The sequence below is a fragment of the Protomyctophum parallelum genome (genome assembly GCF_964188405.1).
Source record: "Protomyctophum parallelum genome assembly, chromosome: 23".
NCBI classification, from domain to species: Eukaryota; Metazoa; Chordata; class Actinopteri; order Myctophiformes; family Myctophidae; genus Protomyctophum; species Protomyctophum parallelum.
Window position 1 is genome coordinate 29,523,842 of NC_139715.1, and position 14,605 is coordinate 29,538,446.

At 46.9% G+C, this 14,605-nt stretch overlaps 1 protein-coding gene across 1 annotated transcript in view; it reads right to left on the reverse strand.

Moving 5' to 3' along the window:
- LOC310854209 (bile salt export pump-like) overlaps positions 1–8,147 on the reverse strand; it is a gene marked incomplete at both ends in the record, with an annotated part of 28,692 nt that extends 20,545 nt beyond the window's left edge. The window contains 11 exon segments of the mRNA XM_083758757.1: positions 169–343; positions 1,093–1,217; positions 1,688–1,859; positions 2,696–2,829; positions 3,514–3,601; positions 4,856–4,876; positions 4,878–5,107; positions 5,957–6,008; positions 6,601–6,630; positions 6,758–6,776; positions 8,069–8,147. Coding sequence (XP_083614883.1) covers positions 169–343; positions 1,093–1,217; positions 1,688–1,859; positions 2,696–2,829; positions 3,514–3,601; positions 4,856–4,876; positions 4,878–5,107; positions 5,957–6,008; positions 6,601–6,630; positions 6,758–6,776; positions 8,069–8,147 — 1,125 coding nt within the window.
- Positions 8,148–14,605: the final 6,458 nt, after the last annotated feature.

Below are 14,605 nucleotides of genomic sequence, written 5' to 3' on the forward strand. Positions count from 1 at the left end.
GCAGCGCGACGCGTTGTGATCTTGCAGATCGGCTATTTTCAGCAAGTGTGAAATCAGTCATTACGACGACGGCATCAAGGCCCGCCTAAAATACATCTTAGTGGACTAAATCCACCACCTACCTGCAGCAGTGTACCAGGTGAGTACTCCTTGGTGTCCACCACCTACCTGCAGCAGTGTACCAGGTGAGTACTCCTTGGTGTCCACCACCAGCGCTGATCCGTACCAGAAGGCCAGCGCGTAGCACAGGAAGATGATGAACCACATGTAGCCCGTGAAGAAGCCCATGATCAGACCCTTCCTGATGCCCCAACGCTGAGCCCACACCAGGTTCCTGTCATACCTGGAAGGAGGAGGAGGAGGGGGAGGAGGGGGGGGGGGGAGGAGTAGTAGGAGGAGGGGGGGGGAGGAGGAGGGGGAGGAGGAGGAGGGGGGGGAGGAGGAGTAGTAGGAGGAGGGGGGGGGAGGAGGAGGGGGAGGAGGAGGAGGGGGGGGAGGAGGAGTAGTAGGAGGAGGGGGGGGGAGGAGGAGGGGGAGGAGGAGGAGGGGGGGGAGGAGGAGGGGGGGGGAGGAGGAGGAGGAGGAATTAGAATCTTGGAATTGGATGGAATGATTCAGATCAAGAGTTATTCATGCACGTTTTAAGATTTTCGGTCTCGTTGGCTAAACAGGGGGGGGGGAACATTTTTGATGACGTCCCACTGTTGCGCAACATCGAATGTTGCGCAACAGACGCTCTCCCAGCCTGTTGAGCGACGCGATAAATGGTGCATTTATATGATGCCTTTATCCAAGGCGCTTTACATAAAGATTGTGCATTACATTAACCCATTCACACACATTCACACACCGATGGCGGCAGAAACCATGCAAGGCACCAACCAGCACATCAGGAGCAATAAGGGGTTCAGTGTCTTGCTCAAGTACACTTCGACACTAACTCTGGGGGAGCCCACATGGGGTTCGAACTGGGAACCTTGCGGTTACCATCCAGCCACTCTACCGCTGAGCCAACGCCACCCCCTAGTGGCCCCTCTACCCCTGAGACACCCCAGTGTTAACTTCCAGTTTGAACTATATGTCATCTCTCACCTCTCCACCTCCTTCTTCTCCCCACCGAAAGCCGCCACCGTCCGGATGGAGGAGAGCACCTCGTCAGCCACTGCCCCGGCCTTGGCGTAGGCCTGGAGCTCCATGCCGGTCAGCTTAGCCACGAACTGGAGGCAGAGGAGAGAGAACATAACCTTATGGTCTGTCTTTAACCCGTTTAAGGAGAGAGAACAGAAGCTTATGGTCTGTCTTTAACCCGTTTAGAGAGAACAGAACCTTATGGTCTGTCTTTAACCCGTTTAAGGAGAGAGAACAGAACCTTATGGTCTGTCTTTAACCCGTTTAGAGAGAGAACAGAACCTTATGGTCTGTCTTTAACCCGTTTAGACCTGAGGCTATAGATTCTACGCATGTCTTCTAAATCCTGACAGAACGTTCGCTCTGAAAGAATATACATTCCAAAGATTTGCGGCACATTTTCACGATTTTTCAATAGCTAAGGTATAGCTAAGGAGAGGAGAGGAGAGGAGAGGAGAGGAGAGGAGAGGAGAGGAGAGGAGAGGAGAGGAGAGGAGAGGAGAGGAGAGGAGAGGAGAGGAGAGGAGAGGAGAGGAGAGGAGAGGAGAGGAGTCCTCACCAGGGCCATTAGCCCGGCTCCCACGCCGATCAGCGGGCTGACGGCGATGATGACCAGCGTGAGCTTCCATCCCCTGACGAAGCCCATGCAGAACCCACACACGAAGGTGGTGAACCTCTGGATGAAGATGCTCACCTGGTCCGCTATGGCGTCGTTGATCTTGTTGATGTCACTGCCTCGCAGAGAGAGAGAGAGGAAACACAATCACAATGTAGAGATGTCCCGATACTGTATCGGTATCAGGAAAAGTATCGGATCGGCCCTTATTTGTCATATCGGGTCATATCGGTATCGACGAATATAACCTGCACCGATCCGACATAGGGGTAAGGGGTCGACAATATAATAATAATAATAATAAAACTTAATTTGTATAGCACCTTTCATGACATGAAATGCAGCTCAAAGTGATTTACAGAGCAATGGAGGAAAAAAGAAAAGCAAGGCATAAACATTAAAAAACAAGAGCAGTAAATGCAATACAGTGAGGACATGAATAACAAAAAATTAAAAGATCAATTAAAAGCAAGGGTGTAGATTTTGTAGAAGATGACTCACTCTGACATGACTCACTCTGACATGACTCACTCTGACATGACTCACTCTGACATGACTCACTCAGACATGACTCACTCAGACATGACTCACTCTGACATGACTCACTCAGACATGACTCACTCAGACATGACTCACTCAGACATGACTCACTCTGACATGACTCACTCAGACATGACTCACTCAGACATGACTCACTCTGACATGACTCACTCAGACATGACTCACTCTGACATGACTCACTCTGACATGACTCACTCAGACATGACTCACTCTGACATGACTCACTCAGACATGACTCACTCTGACATGACTCACTCTGACATGACTCACTCTGACATGACTCACTCAGACATGACTCACTCAGACATGACTCACTCTGACATGACTCACTCTGACATGACTCACTCAGACATGACTCACTCTGACATGACTCACTCTGACATGACTCACTCTGACATGCGGGTGTTCAGCTCCCCGACGGAGTTGCAGTCGAACCAGCCGATCTCCATCCTCATCACCTTGCTGAAGTACAGCTTCCTGATGATCTGGATCTGTCTGGCGGCCGACGTCACCCACATGGAAATCTAAACGTTTGAGGCACAACAACAGATAGACAGACAGACAGACAGACAGACAGACAGACAGACAGACAGACAGACAGACAGACAGACAGACAGACAGACAGACAGACAGACAGACAGACAGACAGACAGACAGACAGACAGACAGATTATGTTCGTTGGTGGAAAGGTAGAGAAAAGGCAGACACACTGACAGTCAACAAAAATGTCAGTAGGGGACTAGTGGACAAGAGATCCAGTATAAGTCATTTTACACTTGGTTGCATGCTGAAAATAGGCAAATAGCAGATCTACACGCTCACAACGCGTTGCAGCATGCACGACGCATTGTGAGCTTAGGCCATTACGATGGCATCAGGGCCCGCCAAAATACATTTTAGTCGACCAAATCAACTGTAGATTTAGTCGACTAAAATCGCATGACTAAAACTAGACTAAACATATAGTCCCCCCCCCTCTCTCCCCTCCTCTCCTCTCCTCTCCTCTCCTCTCCTCTCCTCTCCTCTCCTCTCCTCTCCTCTCCTCTCCTCTCCTCTCCTCTCCTCTCCTCTCCTCTCCTCTCCTCTCCTCTCCTCTCCTCTCCTCTCCTCTCCTCTCCTCTCCTCTCCTCTCCTCTCCTCTCCTCTCCTCTGCTCTCCTCTGCTCTCCTCTCCTCCAACATTTAGCGATAATAATGTTGATACAGACCTGAAAGTATCCCAGCACGAACACAGCCAGTCCGATGCCAACATAATAGAAGGCGAAATTGGTCATCTCATATTCAATGTCCAGGATTCTGTAAAAATCACAAATCAGGGTTTAAATCACTTAATCCATTCTGGGCGGGAACCCCTTTTGGTGTTTTAAAGCATTATGTTATACTTTAGCTATTGACAAATAGCAGACATATACAAGCTCATAGCGTGGCACCGAGTGGTGCGCTACGAGCTTGTAGATCTGCTATTTTCTTTTTGAAAAATCGTGAAAATGTGCCTCAAATCTTTGAATATATATTCTTTCAGAGCGAACGTTTTTAACTCAAAGCTTTGCTTCCGGGAGGGGTCCCTGGAACAACATATTTTCAGATGGGGGTCGGCGGCCAAATACATATATAATTTTTTGCGGTCCTTGCTATGAAATATTGAGCACCACTGATATATTAGAAACATATGGTATTTAATCTCTTATAGGAGACATTTTTTTCCCCCAATTTCGACGACTTTCAACGTACCCACACGAGCGCCCCTCCAGAGGCTCCGGCAGCGAGTGGTTCCACACCGAGCCGTTCAACGACTCCCATCCCGACTGGTTGAGGAAGGCGTAGGTCTGGCCGTAGGCCTATGGGTGGAGGAATGTAGATCGTTACATCGTATTGATAACGACCACCGTATCGTCTGGCCGTAGGCCTATGGGTGGAGGGATGGAGATCGTTACATCGTATTGTTAACGACCACCGTATCGTCTGGCCGTAGGCCTATGGGTGGAGGGATGGAGATCGTTACATCGTATCGATAAGGACCACCGTATCGTCTGGCCGTAGGCCTATGGGTGGAGGGATGGAGATCGTTTCATCGTATTGATAACGACCACCGTATCGTCTGGCCGTAGGCCTATGGGTGGAGGGATGGAGATCGTTACATCGTATTGATAACGACCACCGTATCGTCTGGCCGTAGGCCTATGGGTGGAGGGATGGAGATCGTTACATCGTATTGATAACGACCACCGTATCGTCTGGCCGTAGGCCTATGGGTGGAGGGATGGAGATCGTTACATCGTATTGATAACGACCACCGTATCGTCTGGCCGTAGGCCTATGGGTGGAGGGATGGAGATTGTTACATTGTATTGATAACCATAGACATATATAAAGGCTAGATGGCTCAAGGCGGAGTCTCTGACGTAGTTCTGACGTAGGCGGCCATCTTGCTTCAGGGCTACAAGTATTATGTTCAATGGCAGCTCAAACAAAAACAGTCATATAACTCGCTCGGGGTTTGTAGTTCTATACCTGGGTGTAGTTCTGGGGTTCTGGGGTTTGTAGTTCTACTTGGGTGTATAGTGCATGGGGTTCTGGGGTTTGTAGTTCTACCTGGGTGTAGTTCTGCGTCCACTGGATGGTGTTGTTGAAGCACTCCTTCCTGTCGTCACTCAGCTCGTTGAGTTCGATGTCGTAGTCGATGAAGGTGTCGGTGAGCATCCCGAACACCAGCAGCATGAGAGGCTGGGCCGAGCCGTGGAGCACGGCGCACACGCTGCCCACAACCATCTTCAGAACCTCCCGGGAGGTGGCGAAGCGGAACTGCCCCGCGCACGAGCGCACACACGTACGCGCACACGCACACGCACACACACACACACACACACACACACACACACACACACACACACACACACACACACACACACACACACACAAAAACAATAAATATATTAGGACTATAAGGTACATTTTGAGATAATAGTTGGACAGAAAGCATAGCTGGAGAAGGAATCAAAGAAGAAGTTGGCTATGCCAGTGGTTTGGGGCAAAACTTTCCCATTTCAAGGACCCCCACATTGACACTATTTAGTTTTATATGCCTGTATGCAGGGACCCCCATGCAGGGACCCCCATGCAGGGACCCCCATGCAGGGACACCCATGAGCAGTGATTCTCAACCCGTTTAATGTCAAGGACGCCCCGGTTTGACATGCATTATAAGCTATACAGAACCCCATTTAATGGCATCTTTGAGACCCCAATTCTTATTGCAAAATCCATATTAATGTAACTGTGTTGTCATAGGCTCTTGAATAGTTTTCATTTAGTTTTAGTCACATTTTAGTCACCTGGATTATTTTAGTGTTAGTCTAGTTTTAGACTAACACTAAAATGTATTTTGGCGGGCCTTGATGCCGTCGTAATGGCTGATTTTACGCGACGCGTTGTGAGCTTGTAGATCGGCTATTTTCTGCATGCAACCAAGTGTAAAATGACTTATACTGGATCTCTTGTCCACTAGTCCCTTCCTAGCATTTTAGTCTAGTTTTTATCTGTTGACAAAATTGTCAATAATTTCGTCTTAGTTTTAGTCATCGTATAGCTTAGTTTTCATTTAGTTTCCATTTAGTTTTCGTCAGTGAAATAAGCACTACAGTACAGCCTTACCAGCTGAAAGAAACCAATCCTGATCGCCGGCACCTCTTTCTTCTCCTGGGCTCTGCGAGAAAAAAGAGAAAAGTGACATGGATTTGAAGTTCATTAATAGGCCTCACTCAGACCTAAAAGACACACTTGTGTCCTGGGTGTTCTGTGTGTCATGGCCGCCTCAATGCTTTTCCAATGGAAGTCACATGGTTTGACCAAACACTTGTATTTGATTGCCCCGCCCCTCCCCCCAATCAAACACAAGTGTTTGGCCAAACCTACGTGACTTCCATTGAAAAGCATTGGGGCGGCCATGACACACCGTTATTGATGTGTGTACGAAGCCTTGCAGGCCTCACACACACATCCTGTGTGTTCTGTGTGTCATCATGGCTGCCTCACCTCAATGCATTTCCAATGGGATTCACATGGTTATTTTACAGACGGCATCAAGGCCCGCCAAAAAAAATATTTAGTCGACTAAATAAACTGTAGATTCAGTCAACTAAAATATTACGCTATTTAGTCGACTAAAACTAGACTAACACTAACACATTCCAGGTGACTAAAATGTGACTAAATGAAAACTATTCAAGAGACTATAATGACTAAAACTAAATTAAAAATAATTCTGTCAAACACAACGCTGCATAACTTCCACCTACTTGTCATTTTCCTTGGGGGTCGACATGGTCCTGCATTACAGCCAAACACAAAGAACGACACTTTGTTTAAATCCCTCATACAACAATATACAATATACTCTGAAAGACACAAAGTATATTTGAATATACACACAGTACAGTAGCCTAAAATACTTACATATAGGAGCCATTTGGTTCTGCAGCACGAGAAGAAAGAAACACAGAAAGTTTAGATGTTTTACATTTATATGTTGTCATTAGGGATGTCCTGTTTCTGATCCGATCCTGATACCACAATGTCTGTGTTAACCGATACCAGAGAATAATATATATAATAATAATGCAAAAGAAAATATATATTTTATAGCTAATCTAGCTATAAATCTGGTGTTGTGTTTATAGCAGACTCCTCACTCAATTGTGCACTTGCAGTTTGGGGTAACTCCAAAGCAAAACTCCACATGCCCCAACATTTTATTTAACTGCCATAGTGTCGACCCCTTCCTTACCCCTGTGTCGGACTGGTGGTTAGACTGGTATATTCGCAGATACCGATATGACCTGATATGACCAAAATAGGGCAGATCCGATACTTTTCCGATACCGATAAAGTATCGGGACATCTCTAGTTGGCATATACCATAAACCATATACCATTAACATATATATAAGGCAGGATTTTCTAATTTTCATTATGATTTATGTCGTTGTGGCGTCAAACTAGAGAGTTTTCATGATTATGAATCCATTTCAACCATTGAAATTGGGCGGCTGTGGCTCAGGAGGTAGAGCAGGTCGTCCAATGATCCCTGGGTCGGCAGTTCGAATCCCGGCTCCTCCTGTCCACATGACGAAGTGTCCTTGGGCAAAGAAACTGACTGAACCCTACATTGCTTCCAGCGAGTCAGTCGGTGTGATTCACGGTGTGAATGTGGGAAGAGAGGACGCTGGCGTGCCAGTGTTATTTTCGTCGACTAAAACTAAGACGAAAAATGTTTTTCACTGACGAAAACTAAATGGAAACTAAAAGAAAACTAAGCTATGATGACTACAACTAAGACTAATATATTGACAATTTCGTCAACAGCTAAAAACTAGAGTAAAATGTTAGGAAGGGGACTAGTGGACAAGAGATCCGGTAAGTAATTTTACAATTAGTTGCATGCTGAAAATAGCCGATCTACAAGCTCACAATGCGTCGCAGCGTGACGTGTTGTGAGCTTGTAGATCGGCTATTTTAAGTGTAAAATCAGTCATCATGGAGGCATCAATTCGACTAAATGATATTTAGTCGACTAAAACTAGACTATAAACACTAAAACATTCCAGGTGACTAAAATGTGATGACCAAAACTAAATGAAAACTATTCAAGAGACTACAAATGACTGAAACTAAAATAAAAAAATGTTGCTGTCAAAATCAACACTGTATATGTATGACAGTCCCTGTACCTTATTAATCTCATTCATATTATATTAGTTAATGTACCTTCATCTGACAGCTGGTATGCATCGTTGTCCTGTCCCAGCTTCTTGATGCTTCGTAGCTTCACTGACCCGGCCGGCATCTTGACACATCTACAATTGAAATATAACAGTTTGCCACATCAGCCACATCTATACAGTCACATAACAGTTAACAGTCACATAACAGTTCATGTTATATTTGTTATGGAGGGACAGACAGTAGGCTGACAGGGAAATGGGGAGAGAGAGATGGGGGGGGGGGGGGAGACATGCAGTAAAGGCCGTCGGGATTGGGAGTCGAACCCGCGGCACAATGCCAGACTGGATTACCAGCCAAGGTGCCTGGACCACTGAGCCACGACCCAGGTCGACCCAGCCGGCATTATGACACATCTATAACTGTTCACAAATACAACAGCTTGATTAGACCTGAGAAAAGATTCTACCAAATCATTACAGTTTTCTTTAAAAAAAAAGCCCTATGTTTCTATGTCAGTGGTTCTCAAACTATTTCATGTCAAGAACCCCCAAGAATTATCTGTATTTGGCCGCCAGCCCCCATCTGAAAATATGTTGTTCCAGAGCCCCCCCCCCCCCTCGCTCTTAACAAATATATTCAAACATTTGGGCCACATTTTCAAGATTTTTTAAAAAATAGAAGACCTACAAAAATAGCAGTTCATTGCGCGGCGCGCTATGAGCTTATAGATCTGCTATTTTTCAAAGCATAACATGATGCTTAAAACACCAAAAGGGGTTCCCACCCAGAATGGCTCCAAAGTATTTAAACTGTACATATATACACCGTAATAAATCCTTGCTAGCATAGATCCATGATGCAGTCACTGATAGATAACAGTATCCTGTGACGTGCTCATCTTTCATGTCAAAACTCACTGTATGCTTCCTCTAAAGCCGATAAACTATATTCGTAACGCCCGGGATTTAAACTCGGGTCTCCCGTGTGAAAGTGTTTAAGCCACCACTAGACCAAAGGGATATCCCTCCCTCTGAGCCACTCTGCTACACTATAGCGCCACCATCAGGCTGAGGCTCTGAGCCACTCTGCTACACTATAGCGCCACCATCAGGCAGAGGCTGTGAGCCACTCTGCTACACTATAGCGCCACCATCAGGCAGAGGCTGTGAGCCACTCTGCTACACTATAGCGCCACCATCAGGCAGAGGCTGTGAGCCACCCTGCTACACTATAGCGCCACCATCAGGCTGTGAGCCACTCTGCTACACTATAGCACCACCATCAGGCTGTGAGCCACTCTGCTACACTATAGCGCCACCATCAGGCTGAGGCTGTGAGACACTCTGCTACACTATAGCACCACCATCAGGCTGTGAGCCACTCTGCTACACTATAGCGCCACCATCAGGCTGTGAGCCACTCAGCTACACTATAGCGCCACCATCAGGCTGAGGCTGTGAGCCACTCTGCTACACTATAGCACCACCATCAGGCTGTGAGCCACTCTGCTACACTATAGCACCACCATCAGGCTGTGAGCCACTCTGCTACACTATAGCGCCACCATCAGGCTGTGAGCCACTCTGCTACACTATAGCGCCACCATCAGGCTGTGAGCCACTCTGCTACACTATAGCGCCACCATCAGGCTGTGAGCCACTCTGCTACACTATAGCGCCACCATCAGGCTGAGGCTGTGAGCCACTCTGCTACACTATAGCGCCACCATCAGGCAGAGGCTGTGAGCCACTCTGCTACACTATAGCGCCACCATCAGGCTGTGAGCCACTCTGCTACACTATAGCACCACCATCAGGCTGTGAGCCACTCAGCTACACTATAGCGCCACCATCAGGCTGTGAGCCACTCTGCTACACTATAGCGCCACCATCAGGCTGAGGCTCTGAGACACTCTGCTACACTATAGCGCCACCATCAGGCTGAGGCTCTGAGACACTCTGCTACACTATAGCACCACCATCAGGCTGTGAGCCACTCTGCTACACTATAGCGCCACCATCAGGCTGTGAGCCACTCTGCTACACTATAGCGCCACCATCAGGCTGTGAGCCACTCTGCTACACTATAGCACCACCATCAGGCTCTGAGCCACTCTGCTACACTATAGCGCCACCATCAGGCAGAGGCTCTGAGCCACTCTGCTACATAATCAGATTTTAGAAATTCAGTACATTCAAGTGATTAACCTTTTTATTTGCACGAGAAAAGACAAATTATACCGATATAAAAGCTCCACATATTGATCATTTTGTAATAAAAGCCTTTGTTTGTCCGTGTCGGACCCCAGGATCTTATTAAACAATAAACAAACTGTCATCATATTATAGTCTTCCATGACAAAGCGAATCTAAGGATCAATGAATGTAGGATCAATATAAGTAAATTAATATATGTGACCAGATTTGACTGAGGAGAGGAGAAAAACTTATTTTTCTTTTTTTTCAAAATGAGTTAATATCACAGGCAGAGCATGTCTGAAATAAGTGTCAGAGCTTAAATCGACATGTAAATATGAAATAAATGCTTAAACATGTAGCTATAGGTGTAATGTTAGAGACCATGCAGAAGACATGTAAATATGAAATAAATGCTTAAACATGTAGCTAGGTGTAATGTTAGAGTCCACAGAAGTGAACCTTTCAAGCCTGTTTTCTCAACTCGCTGTTTCTCTGCAAGACATTACTCTATAAGCCACATCTCCAAAACTAGTGGGTCAAACTGAACAACCAATATGTCAATTTGAATATGATTCCCTGCTTTCATATGACACGAAAATGAAAATACAAAAAAATCCAATTGTAGGCCCTACACTATAATATATATATATATGAACTTACCGGCACACGTTCCCTTTTTCTTGAACCGAGTCCTTTTGGGAATGGTCAACAATGCATCAAGGCCTGCAACCCCAACCCAAACAGTGGTCCTTATGACCAGGGAGCCAGCCTGTCAGCCTGGCACCTACACCACAGACCACAGCAGTATGGAGGGGCAGCCTGTCAGCCTGTCAGCTACACCAGAGACCACAGCAGTATGGAGGGGCAGCCTGGCAGCCTGTCACCCTGTCAGCTACACCAGAGACCACAGCAGTATGGAGGGGCAGCCTGTCAGCCTGTCAGCTACACCAGAGACCACAGCAGTATGGAGGGGCAGCCTGGCAGCCTGTCAGCCTGTCAGCTACACCAGAGACCACAGCAGTATGGAGGGGCAGCCTGTCAGCCTGTCAGCTACACCAGAGACCACAGCAGTATGGAGGGGCAGCCTGGCAGCCTGTCACCCTGTCAGCTACACCTGCAGAGACCACAGCAGTATGGAGGGGCAGCCTGTCAGCCTGTCACCCTGTCCGCTACACCAGAGACCACAGCAGTATGGAGGGGCAGCCTGGCAGCCTGTCAGCCTGTCAGCTACACCAGATACCACAGCAGTATGGAGGGGCAGCCTGTCAGCCTGTCAGCCTGTCACCCTGTCCGCTACACCAGAGACCACAGCAGTATGGAGGGGCAGCCTGTCAGCCTGTCAGCTACACCACAGTACAGCAGTACGGAGGGTGACACAGAGCTAAGGTTTGTTGCCCTGTACCTCCGACACGTGCTGTTATTGTGGGTTAAGGCTGTGTTGGAACTCGGGGTCAGATGGCTGTGTGTGACTGTGTGTCTGTGTGTCTGTGTGTGTGTGCGTGCGTGCGTGCGGAGGTAAGTGCCCTGGCGGTCTGTGCCCTGGCGGTCTGTGTTTCCAAAGAGAGGCCAGTGACCTGCTAGGTTGTGCAAATATATACTTCGTCAGGATATCCACATGATTTTTTCTTTTTTTACTCGCATGGGAAAATTACAGACGACTAATGATAATAAATATCTATTGTAAAAGCTCCATATAGCATATTATCTCGATATTTGTCAGATACTCACAACATCTAAGAATATATAGCCTATATACGTTCAAAGACTTGCACCACATTTTCACGATTTTTCAAAAAAATAGCAGATCTGTGCCGCGCTATACGAGCCTGTAGATCTGCAGTAGTTTCGGCCAAGCAATCTGGCCTTCCTCAGGATTTCCTGGGCTTTGTTTTGTATACTGTACATACTGTACATCTTCACATGAAAGAACACTTTTTGTTTTGTTTCTCTTATTGTTCACTGATGTCAGCTACAGCACGTTTTCAACACCAGCACCAGCACACATGCATGCACGCGCACACACACGCACACACACACACACACACACACACACACACACACACACACACACAAACAAACATGTTTAAATTACTCCTAAACATTTCGCCAAACATCACACTCTCCTATCCTCCATGGTATGCCCAGAAGGGCACTTTTTCTAGTTAATTTCTGCATCTCTTAGGGCCCATTTAACCATATAATGCATTTGGATGGCAAAAATGGCAGATCTGCAAGTTCAGTGTCCTGTGTCTTGAATGAGATGTGCTGTGAGTTTGCATATCTGCTATTTTCCAGCATAGGACCGTTGCACAGTGAAGTATAAACAAGCTGCATATCCCATAGGGATATACTGTATACTCCAGATAAAAGATTAAAAAAAAGAATAGGATATAGGCCTAAATATAAACTATATATAAACAATAGGCTATACTATAGGCAGCATAGTGCCTATAGTATAGCTAGATACCCACAGGGTTTTTTTCTTTAAGAAATTGTTGAAATATTGGGCCTTAGATTTAAAATTACCAGGCATCTTCATATCATGTATAGCCTATTGATTGATTGATGGATTGAAATATTTTGCAGTTTGCAGAATTACAGTATACAATTCAGGCACAACTCAATACAAAGACTGTTAACTGTGAGTGGACGACCCAATAAAGCATTACACTTATGTGGGAATTGAGGTGAATGGTGCACCTACTGCACCATCCATGTGATCTATAGTCACATGACCAACAGGAAGTACAAAACCATTGTTCCTCCTGGTAGAGAGCCATTTTGACTCTGCTGCAGGACCTGGTGTTTCCTTCTCACAGAGTGAAGCATGGTAGGCCAAAGCCGTTTGTTGCGGCTAATACTGCTAAATGGCAGTTGTTTGGTAGAGCACGCACATGCCACGTTTGGCCATTGTTTTAGTCTGTATCACTATTGTTTTATTTGACCTTATTTAAATGTATTTATTTGTTTATTCCAGTCTTCAAATGACTTCTCCAATACACTGTGAAGTGACGTGATCTGCTGCTGTGCTTAAAGACATTGAGAGACTGGTAAAACAGTATATATATATATTCTATGCACTGCATGCATTTTGTGTTAGTAGTTAAATGCAACTCTTTAAAAATCACCTGCTTCACAGCCATGCAACACTCCCTGGTCCAGCTGCCGGCCACTGGTACCACCCGGACAGACGGCACTCCAGAACACATGAGGGAGGCATGGTCTGCAGGTTGACCGGGAGTGGTTTGTCCAGAGGAACGTCCTCCTCCTTGCCAAAGTCCACGTAGAGGACAGTGGCCTTCTTCTGGTCGGAGGACACCGACAGGACAACACCCTCTGTACCAATTCCCATCCATGGAGAACTGGACGGTGCACACCTCACCTAGGCTGGGGGTGTAGGAGGTCAGTGGCGTGCACAGACATTTAGAGGGGCAGGTGCTCAAGTGAAAAAAGGGCACCTTGTGCAGCGCATTTTGGTGCTTTAGCTATTGAAAAATAGCAGATCTACAAGCTCATAGCGCGCCACCGAGTGGCGCGCTACGAGCTTGTAGGTCTGCTATTTACTGGCATAGAAACATAGCTTTAGATTGTGGGGGCCTAAATAATATAGTAGAAGCGTTTTTTATCAAGATTTGATCAATGTCACCATGTTCCACACTACAAATTAAGAAAGAAAAGATATATATATATATATTTTTATATATTTTTTTAAAAGAGCACATTGCCAAAAAGGGCAGGGGTGCTCTAGCACCCCCTAGTGTATCTGTGCACGCCACTGGGTGTAGGAGGTGGTGGGGGGCTCGTTGCTGGTGGTCTGCTGCGGCGCTGTGGCGATGCTCTTCATGTTCTCCGACACCTGGTGGTCCTGGGGGAGCACCAAGAACCATGCTGGGGCTGCTGAACTCTGCCACCATGCCCTTCATTTCTGTTCCTTTGGCGACGCCGGGGGCTTTCAGGTCCTTCAGGTATAGATTCGCTGAGGGGAGGTGCTTCGCTGGGGGGGGGGGGGGGTGGCGTCATCACCGACACTCCGCTGTGGCTGCAGAGGCGCATCTCTCTCCCCCATCGCTGATGAACACATGTCTGTGTGCTGGCCAGTCTTGTGTCTGACAGTGGATGGAGCAGAAAGCCTTCGTACAGCGGAAGTTCCCTCGCTTACTGCAATAGTTGCACAATACGTTCCCAGTCACATCTGGGAGTGATGAATGATGATCATTGGTCACTGAATTTGCACCACCTGTTCCTCCCAGAGAGGCCGGGGTGGTGCTGGGCTTCCTCAGAGGCAGGTTGGGACCGACCACCGTGGGACCGTTCATGGTTTCAAAACTTTCAATCATGGGGGGGGTCCCTGGGGGTCCCCGAACCTTGAGACCCCCAAAGA